The 15,273-nt window shown below is 40.4% G+C and overlaps 1 protein-coding gene and 1 long non-coding RNA gene across 2 annotated transcripts; both read right to left on the minus strand.

The window, feature by feature from the left end:
* Positions 1–4,415: 4,415 nt before the first annotated feature.
* Positions 4,416–12,896, minus strand: LOC142891558 (interleukin-1 receptor-like 1). Its single transcript, XM_076031199.1, has 11 exons — positions 12,800–12,896; positions 11,415–11,497; positions 10,631–10,883; positions 10,298–10,478; positions 8,134–8,308; positions 6,799–6,922; positions 6,295–6,689; positions 6,068–6,205; positions 5,633–5,797; positions 4,913–5,052; positions 4,416–4,760 (listed from the first exon to the last, which is right to left on the minus strand). Exons 1-11 carry the CDS (start codon positions 12,805–12,807, stop codon positions 4,449–4,451), a joined length of 1,974 nt encoding a protein of 657 aa, XP_075887314.1. The 5' UTR covers positions 12,808–12,896; the 3' UTR covers positions 4,416–4,448.
* Positions 8,776–9,385, minus strand: LOC142891430 (uncharacterized). The gene is made up of 2 exons (XR_012927270.1): positions 9,067–9,385; positions 8,776–8,898 (listed from the first exon to the last, which is right to left on the minus strand). It is a non-coding gene; the product is annotated as an uncharacterized LOC142891430 (long non-coding RNA).
* Positions 12,897–15,273: the final 2,377 nt, after the last annotated feature.

A 15,273-nucleotide genomic window follows, 5' to 3' on the forward strand; every position in this document is an offset into this window, starting at 1 on the left:
TTGAAGTGACAAAAGGATGGCCTTAGGCCCAGTGCCCCGTGGGTCACTTAAGGAGGTAGAGCGGCAGTCCAAACTAACACACACACACACACGCGCGCACACACACACACCACCTGCTGTTCACGCAGGCTCGCGTTTAGTGTAATGGAGATGGAGTGATACAGCGGCGACACAAAGCAAAGACACATTGCTGAGATTTACCACATAATTAAGGGCAATAAAACAGCCAAACCAGCCACTCCGCATCTTTACAGTTGGAACTTTCAAAAGAAAGGCATGCGACAAGGAAATTTCCCTGACAACGGATTCCATCGGCCCGAGTAACAGGCATTGTCTGCAGGCCCCGTTTAAATGTGTCAAATGTCAAAAAGATTTTTAAATATTTATAGAAGAAAAAAAATGCCTTCATTTGATTTAAGTTTCAGCAAGCAGTAGTTGCTTAAATAGACGCAGATTTGAAGCAACATGACAAAATAATCAGATCTGTTGGGGTGATTGGCCCTGTTGTCAGTGACTAGACAAAAAAGTAAGGTAGAAATGTTTTTTGAACATTTACAATAAAAAGAAAGAGATTCTCCTTTGTCTCTCCGTAGACTTGACAGCCATTAGGTTATATACATATATGCATGTATACATATATATATATGTATATATATACATATATATGTATACACATACTGAACAATTTGTATACACAAATTGTGTATACAAGCCTTTCTAGGCGATTCTAGGTGATTTCTATGAGAGTTTATAATGAAATGAGAGGAAAGTGTACAAACAGAGTTAGTTGTGAACCCTTCGGAGCCCAAAGAATCCCAGACGCTGAGTTATACTATACACTGTTTAACGTCCCACATGAGCCCCAAACACACAAGGAACAGGAATCAAACCTGGGTTCTCCCACATGACAGCCAGTGGTTTAACCCACTAAGCTACCCACTTCTCTTATTAGAGGACTGCAGAGGTGTACAAGAACCTCAAGCGCACATAGATGGGAATACAATCTTGGGTAAAGGTTTCAGTTGCTCAAGCAGAAATCAAACCCAGGTCTCCCGCACCACAGTCTGCAGTCTAACCCAATGAGCTGTTCTGTCTGCTTTAACGTAAAGGGTTTAGAAGTTGACAAGCACCTCTGAAACAAAGACACACTGGGATACTGGGAAACGAGCGATCCTGCCGACCTCTGGAGAGAAAAACAACACTCTTTTTAGGAGAAGTTCACTCGGCCATCAATATCAAATCCATGCTCTCCCACATTAACATACATATTTATGTCCGAGCTTATGTGCAGCCATGTGTCTGACTGTGTGCAGGTGCATGTATGTGTGTGCGCGTGTGTGTGTGTGTGTGTGTGTGTGTGTGTGTGTGTGTGTGACACTACACTGGGGCGAGTGCCGGGTCATGGAGGGTCAGAGGGAAACAAAAGTGCAGAGCAGCTCCCAGCTGCCGGGCCAAACATCAGCCGGCCCCCTTCAGCCCCGACAACCCCCTCTCCTTTATGACGGGAGTGTGCCGTGCCGCTGCTTTTGCTGACACATGCACACTCACACACACACACACACACACACACACACACACACACACACACACACACATACATACGTAATTATAGACAGACACACGTTCAATCTGGGGGGTGGCTCAGTCTGGAGCTCACAGCAGCCCACAAAGTGTGTAAAAGGTCACATGAGGACATATGGATGGAGCTGCACGGTGCAGTTTGCCAAACAGGAAAAGGTCCTTCACTACGCCTGCTTTCCGATCCTCATTTTTCATCCCAGACATTAGTGAAGCAACCTGGCCGGATTAGAAGATATACAAAAACCAAAACGGAATGTTTGACGCCTCCAGCTAAAATTAAAAAAAGAAAAAAAAAAAAAAAGGTTTTCACTATAGCTTCCTGCTAAAAACTGATGTTGCAACTTTGCATCTACAACAATGATTCAGGGATTCCCTGCAACACCTTATCAAACACAGTGTGTGTTGTGCAAGCTTTCAACAATGACATGACATGATCCAAAGGTCGGAGTGTGTCCGCATCATAAAAACACTATTTTTCATTGATCAGGAATGAGAAAGATGTCATTTACAAAATCTTACCTGCCATCACTGTGCTTTTTTTTTTTTCTTTCTTTTTTTTTTCTTAGCTGATTTCACACCTAAAGTTCCTCAGAATCGTTTTTGGAAAAACACATTCTGAGGTTGTGATGTAATTCAAATAAGCCGAATGCCTACTTGTGTTGGATGTCGGGACATCTGCTTTCCATATAAGCGCAAACAATTGTGTGTGAAAAGAAAAAGAAATGTTTTTTGGCATACTGTTGTAACATAATGACACAATTTCGACGATTTTTTACTCCAGCAGATAAATGTGCAAGTTAGCACCAAATCATTTCTGCTTGGAGTCACCCCACCAAAAGTTACATGTCTTTGTGAACTGAGTAATAATAGAGTGGGAGCACATACTCCAGAGGTGAACATCTCAATATTATCGTTTTTGTTGTTAACTTACCTGTAGTCCGAATCGACCCTGTCCAGGCACAATCCCTCAGCTTTAAACAATGAAGCGGGCAGAACATGTTGTCACAATGAGCAGCTAACACGTGGGTAGAAACTGCTCGAGCATATGTGTGTGTGTGTGTGTGTGTGAGTTTATGGCGCACTTTGTAAAGATTGGTCTCCGCCCACCATCCAAGCTGTGCTCGTGCAGCACATTACGCAATCATTCTTTTGGTCCTGATGTTACCACATTTTCGTATGAAAAGTGCAACTTATATGCTGATGATATGTTGTGAGAACCGTAGATAAAATGTTTTTGTTAAATATATTAACAATGAATTCAGAATAAAACATTTGTCTTGCATTCACAACCCTCTGCTGTTCTACTTAACAAAATGCTTCAGGTCAAAACTGAATTTGGGTGTGTTTCTTCTTGACACTTGAATAATTCTACCAGTCAAATTTCCTTGTGTACTTTTATCATCCCTCCGAAAATCTGTGTCATCTCAGCTATCACAAACAATCATTTTTATTGTAGATTTGAAATACAAGACAATGCGGCATTTTAATTAATGACGTGATATCCGACTGTGTGAATGTAAATGGAATTCAAATTTTATTACAAAAACAGCAAACGATGAGAACCAGCCAGCAAGTACTTACTTCTTTCAATAAATTAGCATCCTTTTCAAAATTTGTTGGAAATCCCACATCAAGCACATTGAAGCTAAAATATCCCGTTGTATTGCAGTCCTCTCAAAGGTCAAATATTTCCTGAACGGTCAATCACTCAGTATACTATATAACTCATTACTGCTACCATACTTAGACTACTGTTCTGAGATATGGGGACACACATTTAGAACCACGTTGCAACCGTTGTGCATTTTACAGAAGAGAGAGCCATTAGAGTCATCCACAACACACACTTCCAAGAATCCACCAATCCGTTATTTATTCAGTCCAAAATTCTCAAATTCACTGATTTAGTTGAATATAAAACGGTGCAAGTAATGTACAGAGCAAGGAAGAACATGTTACCTCACAACATCCAGCGACTGTTCTCCGACAGAGATGGGAGTTACAGGCTCAGGGGACAACTCAATCTAAAAGTTCGTACAATACACTCAACTAAAAGAAGCTTCTGTATTCCTATAATCGGGGTTAAACTATGGAATGGTCTGAACCTGTACACCACAGAATGTAAAACTTTTTAACTATTTAAGATAAAATACAAAAATATAACATTCAGTAGGTACTATAACATAGTACACTAATTTTGTACTACTATTATCATTGTTCTGGTTATTATTAATATTGCTGTTGTTGTTATAAAAGTGTTGTTATAATTATAATTGTAATAACTATTACTTCTATTATTATTTTTTTTGTTGTTGTTGTATTATTGTCCTATTATTACAAATAATATTACAATCAGCCTACATATGAATATTCAGGAATATCTATCTGTATCTATTTTATATTTATAAATATTTATATATTATATCTATATAGACTTATAAAATTTCTCCAGTACTTGCACAGCTGAAGTCCAGCACTATATATATATATATATAAATATTTATTTATTTTTTATTTATTTATTTTTTTCCATTTATTTTTCTTATTTAATTTGTTTTCTGCTAATCGTATATACTTAATTTAGCTCACCAGCTTGTATATTTATGTAAGTTGGGGGTAGGTACATATAAGTTTTTTACTTCTTCCTACCCCTTTTCGAGCATGACCAATATTATTTTGATGTATATTTCACTGATGTTTCATTGCTTATTCTATTATTTTTGTTTATATGTTTTCTTTAAGTTTTCTTTCATATGTTTTGGGTTTTCTATCCCTTTTATTTTCTTATTACTTTTCATGTTCGAAATAAATAAACAAATCAAATCAAATCAAAATAGTTGCACTTGCAAAGACAATCTTTGCCACACTCAGAGCGGCTCTGTGTTTTTGTGCGGAGGTGCAACACATAGTCCAACGCCCTCAGAATCAACTGGAACCCTGGATGTCTGTTTACATTTAGTGGCAGGCACAGCCGGCATGAGGTACCGCACTTTCTTCCAGAAGCGTGAGTTCCGCGCCGCAGCACAACTGGATCCTGCCTGCCACCTGATGGGGGCGCTCATTTTAATCAGGTGCTGGAAACCAGCAGGGAGGTGCTTGTATTGATCTGGGCCCATCTCCCCAATCTGGATCAGAATTATACTCATCTCTCTCTGGACCAGCACGTGGTGGAGCCCAACCTAAAAGGTTTGCCAAACATATGAAAACACCAATGAGCAACTCCTTGTTAGAATGATTTTAGCTAGAGGATTTTTGGCCCGATTCTGGGCCCGATTTGCGACCCTCTGCAATCGACAAAATAACAACAAAATCTATTTTTAAAAAATCTTACCTGCCAGTCAAACTCTGTCAATGCGTCAGTTTGGGCCAAGGCGGGGCTCTTGTCGGCCACTTCCGGTTCTGGCTTTGGGGTGAGTATGACCATCAGCCGCTTGCTCTGCTTCATGCAGCCCTCCACCAGCTCCATATGGTCTGTGAGGTTGGATAATATAGACAGACATCACATGTGGAGTGTCTGGAAGACTTGGCAATCTAGTCGTGACGTTAACACACAAATGTGTGAACACCATGTCACTATTTTTAGCCAAAATATCCCCCTACTCCCCTAGACAGGAACACTCTGAAAGATCAGCAAGATTGACTTCTCCCCTTTGTTGAAATCTTATATTGACATAACTTCTCACAGCCAGTTCCTCTTGCCTCCCCGTATGTATTTTCGTGTCAATTGTGTGTTTATTAAATGTTTGCGTGTGTCCATTACGTCTGTCTGTGAAACTCCAGAATGGTTATGTTGATCCACAAATATCTCCAAGTAGTTGCGCAAAGTAGTTGCAAATGGGTGAGATATCCAATATGATGTTTATTTCCCATCAACCCATCCACCAGTTTGGTGTCACTGCTTCTCCTGTACTTTGGATTGGAGGGGTGACGGAGCGCATCCCAGGCACTAGCCAAATGTGCATGGACTGTGTTGGACTGTGGTTTCCTGTGGAAATGGCCAGATTTATTTCCTCACCCTGGCAAGATTTGAAACAACAAATCGCGTGCTGACCTTCACCAGGTGGGTCATCCCTCCCTTGGATGAAGAGCTGATAGCCACACTTGTCCTCGAGGACGGATGGCAGGCTTGACGTGATGAACTGGCAAAGAGTGTCCTCTGTGGGCTGGTCCAGGTGTTGCATCTGGTAGACCACGTAGGCGTCATATGCCCTCGTATCTGGGGAAAACCGAGAGGTTGACCACCTCAGACGTCATCGGCACCTCTTTCAACAAAAAGTTGAGTGACACACACCTCCCGACATTGCGGAAAATGTGATGCTTGTCCACTCAAATGGAAGCCTACGCAAAAACTCTATTTAGTCTAGTCCAATTTACAAACCCTGAGTCATCCACGTACATGGAAAGAATTTGCACGGACGGATTTGCATGGGTTCACATTGCAACATGGAAGACAAAACTGCCCCATTTGAGAATTTGAAAAAAGTACCTTGACTGTGACTTATCAGGGAGAGGCAGGGTCTGAACAACAGGGCGAGGTCCACAGCCAAGTGCTTCACCAGCACGAGGGCGGCAGTGAGTAGCAGCCATGCGCACGCTACTCCAATGCTAAATGGAACAATAGAGTCTGAGTACGGAGAAAGATTGAGGTGAATAAAGGTTCAAAGGAAATCTCAGTCTCAGTGATTCACAACACGACTGTTACCCAGCGCTGACCCCTTTGTTTCAGAGTCACAGTTCTGTTTTTGACGTGGTAAGGACCCTCTCCGAAGCAGGTGAACTCAGAGCGTAAGTCGTCGGCAGACACCCTGTCGATGGAGAGCACGGCCGTGGTGATGCTGTTCCCCGAGTCATCGGTGTAACTGGCAAAGAGAAACGGAATGGCGGTCGTGATTGGCTGGGTAAAAACGTTGACGCCTGGAGGGTTGATCGTACGCAGACAGAAAAATGCAGCAAATGTGTCTTTGTCCAGATGAAGCATAGGGGCTGTAGAGGGGCCCCGGCACAGTCGTGGTGAATGAAGAAACACAGTTTGGGGCTGATGTGCGAAGATTAGGCAGATCAGGTAGCACGTTTGCTTTTTCGGGCCTTTCCCAGATGCGTATAATACGCTGCATCACACATTCCATCTGATGTGCATGGATAAATGGTACATACTGTGGGCTGTACACCCCTGATTTTGATATTTTACTTGATAAATTTAAAATGGAATAGGCTCACTTTTGATGGGTTTGACTGTATCCTTGTCCCGGGCTGAGAGGACGTCCATTAATCTTCCAGTTGGCTTCACATTTTACAGGTTTTTCCCCACAGAATACTGAGCAGTTCAGCCTTACACTGTCACCTGGTGGGGAGAAAAGGAGCTCGGGCATGAAAGGAATCATGAGAGACATCCAAAGTCTGCAATGTATGATCCCATTCCTATGCAGAAACTGGAGGGGAATCGTCGTCTACTTTTGACATATGAGATCCTCAGAAACCATCAGGTAAATGGTAAATAATGTATTAACGAGCATAAATGAGAATTGAGAATGCAAACCTCGACTCAACTCTGACTCCTGCGTGAACCAGCGGTCTTACCTGGTGATTTCACCTCTTCACTACAGTTTCTTACCATTTACTTTTGTCCTAAAAAATTTGAGTGCATGAAGTTCGCACAGAGAAATATGAGAGGATGAGATTAGATGAGATGAGAATGAGAAAACGTACCATTGTATTCATGCTTTCAATTAACATGTTGATGACATTGTAGGAGAGGTTTTGGTCTCAGTTAGCAAGCCAAGGTGCTCCTAGTGTTTGTCCCATTTTTTCAGATAGTAACAGTGTGCATTTGGTTTATGGTGAAAAGATGTTGTCTGTGTTGTCTTCAACATATGGTTAAATTTTAGCTACTTTTAAAGTAGTGGACGATGAAGATGTTGGGGAAAAAAGGTGCAATGGTTTTTTAGTGTACTGCTGCATTTGAGCATTCAATTAATGCCAAAAAAAAAAGAAGTAACAAGGACAATTAAGTGTCCTTGGAATGAAAAGGAAATGAGACATATTTAAATGCAGGCCATTAAATCAATAAGGCACCTCTGTAACTCAAGATCACAAGACGACCATCTCGTGGTTTTTCACTTCTCGCACTTCGTGCCTGTGAAATTTGGAGGAGCATCAAACACAGATAACAGATGGTGGAATGGATATATTGAAGAAAGCGGCAAAGGAAACTAAAATGAGGTGCAGAGGAGCATCTCACGGATGGTACCTACCATCTACAAACACCCTTTCTGAGGATGGTGAGAGGATTTGTGGCTCTGAGGGGTTAGGTTGTTGTGCTGAAAGCAGAACAAAGACAAGAGCTTTGTTTACCATTCTCTTACACACTTTATTTATTTATTTGTCTATTTTTAAAGTAACTTGCAATTTATTTAATGTACTTTCAAAATATTCCAGAATTTAAGGATATAATACATTAAAAGCAAAGTAAAAAAAAAATTAAAAAAAATGAATGTATGTTGGACTAGACATCAGATTCTGCATCAACTTGTACATCTTTTTATTGGTTTCATAGATGAGGATGAGAAGCTATTTCACCGAGCAGTTTAAGCCTCCTGGAGGCAGATGACGTGCACTGCCGTTGATTGTACCTCCAGGTACAAATACAGGTGTAGATGCCCTCACTGTCTTTGGTGGCATGAAGAACTCGTAGGTAATCTTCACTCTGTCCTGGAAGAGGCTTGAAATCCTGCAGCAGTCGGAACACAACACAACAGAGGGAGAGTATGAATGCACTGTTATAATGATGAAAAACATTGTATATGTACATATTGTATTGTATTGTATTGTATTGTATTGCATTGCATTGCATTGCATTGCATTGTATTGTATGTATTACAGCCCTTTATACCTTTTTATAATTCTTTCAATAGCTTAAACAAAGATAAAATACTCTCCCTGGCCACTTTGTCTCTAACTCTCCAGTATTCTGTACCCGTCAAAGCAGATGACCGCAATCCAGAGTCGGGGTCTGCTTGAGGTTTCTTCCAACTGGGGAGTTTTTCAACGCCACTGTCGCTTCATGCTTGCTTTGCACAGATCAGTTGGTTTTTCTTTTGATTGTTCAATGAGCTCTCAGATACCTTTTGATGTGATTTAGTGCTTTAGAAATAAAAGTTGATTGACTGATTGATTGAAAATACATGTACTTCAAAACATCAGATATAATAGGCTCTATGCATGAGAGACGATGACGTAGTTCCGGCAAAATCTCAGGATGGTTGGTAGTTTCCGGTCAGCGCTGGTTGTAATGTGATGCTAGCAACAAAGCCACCAAAGCTGCATGCGGAGTTACTTTTGGATTTTATTAGCAAGTGAGTTCAATTCGTTTCATACCCACTGAATGTGAAGATGACGTGTAAACGTACAAAAGTGTGTGTTTCAAAAACGGGGGGATAGCACTGCCAGCCACCACTGCTGTGTGCCCCAATGTACAGCATCGGCTACCTGTAATTCTGTCCTGAGTTTCCATACGTTTCCTCAGAACACTGAATTACAGAAACGGTGGGTCACCAATATTAGAAGAGCAAATTTTATTGTTAAAAATAACTCACGCCAGTCTCACTCAGCTTTCCTGTAACTGCCCTTTATCAACTCGTAGATCTATGTCATTGCAAATGTAACATCTTTGCCAATAGTCATCAGAGCTTACTTATGGTAACATCAAGGGCTGAACTCATGCTGAACAGAACTTTGAACATGTTCTGTGACAGAACTTGTTTTCTTCATAGAGCGGTAGCAGTGAGCTCTCACAGAGATCTCATTAGTGGCTTTGTCTTTTCCAGATACTTAACAAAACAAAATACGACACATGAGAGTCATTTCTTGTTATCTGATTTGCCTGAAGCTTACTGGATCATTATTATAAGACAGCGAGGTTGTGATAGCCAGCCGGACTGCTCGCTTAGATACGACGAGACGTTAAAACTTGAAACCTTTTCTCAAGTTTGCTCTGAGATGTTGCGCTGGACGCTCGGACAATTCTCCGGACATCATTCACCGTGATCTTTGGCAACTCCAGTAAACAGCGTGTGTTTGAGCAAACAATTCTTTGAGGACGTTTTAAAAAGTTTGTTGCACGCTAACAAAGCTACAAAAGAAGAGCTGTGTAGTGCAGAGCTGCGTGTCAGCTGGGTTAAACAGGGATCAACAAAACCACCAGAAGAGTACTAGAGTTTGAAGAAACACTGTCAAGAAGCTGCTATGGTTTTTGGTTGATTGTGTGTATTAGAGGAAGTTGTTTCAAGTTATGTGGTTTCCATGATGCTAATTCTAATGCAAAAGATTTGATGGAAACACACCAATTGTCATATTAGAAAACAACAAATCCAATGGAATAAAATAGCACTGAAGGCTTTTTTTCTGCGCAAATTAGTTTAGTTTGGTCTAATACCTGTCTAATATCACGTCACACATTCGATAGGAAGTGTTGGTTTAATTGAAACCCAAAATGGCTGGTCCACATGAAGGTGGCAATCACCTTCCCAATTTTTCCTCCCCCTTAAAAAGTTTTGTGTGGGCTGATGGACATGTTAAAAAAAAGAAAGAAAAAAAGTTGTGTTCACGAGGGAGGAATAATGTCGTTGTATGGTAAACATGCAATAAAAACAAAGTATCTGATTCTGATTCTAAATTCTTTTTCTCAATGCCTATATGGCTGTGCATAGAGGAACCGCACCTTCATCCAGCTCATCGTCCCGTTCATGGTCAAACAGATGTATTTTGCAGGATCTGGACACGGTATATGTTTGTTGTTGAACGAGTCTTTGATTTCCTCGTACAGGACTGAGGTGTTGTTTGCCGCTTTGAAGACATTTATTTCCACGTTGTGTTTGGAGCAGTCTTCTGGCGTGTTCTCTCTAGAAAAAAAGAGGAACAAATGTGACCCAGATTGGAGGTTCTGGTGCCTCGAAGGGTAGAAATTTGGGGCTGAAAGTTAAACATTGGGTTTTTCTACGTTTCATCCACTTTAGAAGTGATGAAAACGTTTTGCATGGATGAATGCTCTTACATCGCCGTGTAATTTCCAGAGTCCTCAGGTCTGAGGTCCATGAAGAGGAGAGCACCTCCCCGGTAGTGAACTCTCTGGTTTTGGTCAGTGGAGATTGGCTCAGTTAAGGAGTCGTCCCTGTACCACTTCACCTCATCATTGGAGAGGTTTTGTTCCATAGCGTAGGGCACAAAATAAAACTGTTCCCCTATCACAAGTTTTATGTGCTCCTTGTCAAAGTTTTCACACTGGCGTTCATCTGGTTTGAGCGGAGCTGCGTTGACGCGGAGAAGACGAAGAGTGAGATCATAAAAATTGACAAGCGTATTTGTTGTTTGAAAGAAGAGATACCAGAATCAAAAAATGATGTTCTTTGAGGTAAATAAACGTTAAAGTAAACATATAACATATATAATGACAGATGTTTTGATATCAATCTGTTCGTTCAAATAGAAATTTAGATGGAAATTTGAAATGATAATAATAATAATAATAATAATAATAATAATAATAATAATAATAATAATAACAATAATAATAATATTAATAACAATAATAATAATAAGTAAATGTATTATGTAGTATGAAAAAATAACCATAAGTTTAACGCAGCCAAACAAACCAAATAACCACCAACAAAGTAATTCTATAATTATATATATACCCAATACCATCAATTCATTTGCAGCAACAGCATCTTTTTAGAACATTGTTTACATCCACATTTACGTACAGATCACATCATAACAGCCACCCAGACAAACCCATTAGCAGACGGCTCCTTTCATCCCAATGAGCCTCTCACCTGTGGACGCCAGCGGACTCATCACCACGACGATGACGGACAGAAGTCGGTAAGTTTCCATTCGCAGGACAAAACGGGGCACGCTGACAAAACAACAACGGAGCCACGTTATGCAACATGTGAAACTGAGAGAAGAACGATAGAATCGAGCCCTTTTCACCGATGAAAGATACAGGCGAGACAGGAAACTCTTTGCACGAGAACAAGGCTGTCAAGAGATTTGGGCATTTGATTGGTCTCTGCAACCTGGAAGCCTTTTCACTTCTCTGGTTTCCTCTTTCAGCGGCCAGTAAGATGCAGCTTCGTTTAGAAGTCTGCAATTGTATTATGCTGCCCACAGTTCACAGTTCACAGTTACACGATGCTCATTTACCTCCACAGCACTGTACTCTCGACATCTCTGCGGATTATATCCGCTCGCTACAGAGATGGTGCCATGTCAGCAAGTGCTTCTTTTTTTTTTCTTTTTTTTTTTTTTTAGATGTGTCCCTTTAAAGTCATATATTGCTTTTTGTAGTGTGATTGTTTTTTGTTTTTCAGTGAGGATGTTAACAAGGATAGGAGAGGTCATTAAAAATCCTGACAAAACAAGCCATCGCAGCAGCATGCAGCTGTAGCACGTCCATTAATCTGCAGTCGCAGCTGCCTGTCTGCTGAATGCCTTCACCGTCAGCTCTTACTGCTACGCTAGTCGCTCAGCAGAGATCTAATCAGGCTGTTTGCTGTAAATCTATCAAGGCTTGTATTCTCAGTAAAGCCCTCATCCGCTGCTTCTGCTGCATGGCTTTTGTAGAGCTTTTTTCTTTTTTCTTTTTTTGCACTGACCTTCTGTATTAATTGTTAATCATAATCAATATATGTATATATATATATATATATGTATATATATATATATATATATATATGTGTGTGTGTGTGTGTATATATATGTAGATGTATATATAAATCATCTATATTTAATTTTTTACATTTTTTACGCTGACATCTAAAACTCTTACAGCAGCCGTTTCTTTGATACTATATATATATATATATATATATATATATATATACATAGTATATATATACCTATATATATATATATACATATATAGATATGTATATATCCTCTTTCATATATATATATATATAGATATATATGTTATATTTATATACATAGATGTATATATATATATACATATATAGTATTAAAGAAATAAGTTTTGGACGCCGTCAGCATTAACAAAATCAACTAAAACTGCTCCCTATTGCATTGATCCGAGGATGTGGAATTGTTCGGCCCTTTCTGTACATAAATATATTTTTATCCATCATTAAACACAAGATAACAGGCAAAAAAATCGATGTGTGAACTAAATAAATAACAGTGCAGCGAGCTCACTCACCTCAGCATCGGGATGTTTTGGCGTCTCGATGGAGTGGACTTGGCTGAGCTGTCTCCCACCCTCTCCTCAGTTTTATAGCTGATCGGCGTGGGTGCGACTGTGACTAAATTGCATGGGTGTGAACGTGCTCATGCACATTGTCCCGCCTCCTTCCCTTTCCCATGTATTCTGATTAAACGGTTCCACCGCCACGCTCACCACAAAGAAAAACATTTATTCCCCCCTAAATGTTTGTTTTAGGGGGGAATAAAGCCGCTACGCCATGATGGGAAAAAAACAACAAAACAGAGGCAACATGAAAGCAGAGATTAAGGAGACAGTGAACGTCCATCCATTTTCAATATTGATGCAGGTGCTTGGATACCAGCCCGTGACTCAGTCTGTTTCCCAAGTTACACATGGATTACGCAGGAGGATAATCTTAAAGATAAAATTATCTTTGGCGGATTCTGTTTAATTTTGTCATCCGCAGAGCACTTTGCCAGCTCCCGGTGTACGCACGTTGACGCCACTCTCCAGCCAGAAACACTAAACTGATTCCATCTCTGCAAGTTATTTGCTAGTGTGAAGCTTTTGGGTTTTTTTGTTCGTTTTTTTTTTTTTTTTTTTTTTTGGTCTGTGAAGGAAAACGAACCCCTGCATTTCCTGAGTTAGGGATTCCCCTTATGTGGCTCACGCACCCTAAATGCCACACAAGGTTTTTGGGTTGTTTTTTTTTTCTTCTATGTATACGGGTTTAGTCACACATATTCGCCCTCATGACAAGGAAGTCAACTGTTGCTGACATCGTAGAGGACGAGAGGTCTGGACACATGGGTCCTTTGCGTCTGAGGCGATGACGAATCACTGCTGACTAGAGTCTCTTGTGCAACCCTTTCCCCTTTTGTGCACATTCGGTGAGCTGGTCGATTTCAAACAGCTTCAGTCATCGTGGACGTCAGTCATCCATATGTCAAAGTGACATGATAAATGCCACCTCCACACCCAGCGTCATCCACGCCGTGTCTGACTAATCCTGACATTGCCTGGAAAGTGGGCTCTCTCCCTGGCCTTCCAAACCATCGTCTTTCAGTTTCCAACTTTAGCATCACTCTAAAAAATATATATATATACATATTTACTGTCTCTCCTCTGTTCATGAATCAAATCAAATCAAATAACATTTAATCTGTATCGCCCAGATTCACAAACATTGACTTTGACTTCCCTCGAAGGGCGTTACATTCTGTACAGATGCAACACCTTCTAACTTAGACCATAAAAACACAGAGAAAACGGAGAAACCTCAGAGAGAGAATGGAGGGGTCCTTTGCTCAAGCATCATAGATCACAACAGCGCTTGAATTGAACTATGGATATTGCCAAAGACAGAGGAGTCTGCCACTAGGTGGAGGCGCCCAGATGCTGATGATGAGGCTCCATCGTGGATGGCATCTAACCATTACACTCCCGTGTGCACCTTTCCTCCACGCTCACCGCCCATTCCAACTAAAATCCTCTCCGCATTCCCAAACTCTTTGTTCACCCCATGTTCCTTAATTCCTCCGCTGTTTTTATCTCTACTTCCCGTAAACTCCCTTGTTCCAAGATTCCTCGGAATTAATCAGGGGTGAGAAGATAAAGCCAAGTTTTTGCTCATGGTAAGCGCTTGTAAATAGCACATCTGTCATGGTGTTGGCATTCTATTGCTAGCTAATGGAGCTTTGTGTGGGGCTCTGATTCCAGGCCAAAGTCAACATTATGAGTTCCTCGAAGACTTTGTTTTCCATGAGTTGTTCAACTGTATAGACGTGTGTTGGCTCGTTGGCAAATAAACAGCTTGGTAACAGGCCTTGTTGAAGTTGTAAGAAGCCACTTTATTTAGCGGATGCTACATGTTTTGTTTTTTTGTTGTGGTTTTTTTTAAATGAAAAACTCAAAAATGACAAGTGACTGAAAAACAAATAAAATAAAATTAAATTAATAAAATAAATTAATTAATAAATTAATTAATAAAATTAAATATCAATTTCAACTTTCAATAGATTTTTTTCCCCCCGGTGTTTGCATTTGCCTGTTGCTGCATTCTTTAAAATATATTGATTCGGGTCGTTTTTGTTGTTGTCGTTGCTCCTCTTGTTTTGCTGCCAGGCAACAGGAGCAGCCAGTAACTGTATGGGTGGTGCCTTCAGGGCATTCAGACTGGCTTCCCTGGAAATCCAGGACATTTCCATCTCGACTAAAGACGGTACAAAGAATTAATCGGTGGGGCGTTTCTCCCTGCCGTGCGTAAACATTTAAAAAAAAAAAAAATTCTTGACTATTGTTTTAAAAATCCATGAATCCAATCTTGTGCAAGTGCAACCACTTGCACAAGATTGGAACTTGTGAGTAAAGAATATATGAATGTAGTTTGTCACGTAGCATTACCATAGATCAGTATTTATCATCTTTTGTGTCTGTGACACACAGCAACAACAAACAAACAAAAAACA

This window comes from Nelusetta ayraudi, unplaced genomic scaffold, assembly GCF_046127955.1.
Source record: "Nelusetta ayraudi isolate G7.1 ecotype Tasmania unplaced genomic scaffold, CSIRO-AGI_Nayr_v1 ptg000031l, whole genome shotgun sequence".
NCBI classification, from domain to species: domain Eukaryota; kingdom Metazoa; phylum Chordata; class Actinopteri; order Tetraodontiformes; family Monacanthidae; genus Nelusetta; species Nelusetta ayraudi.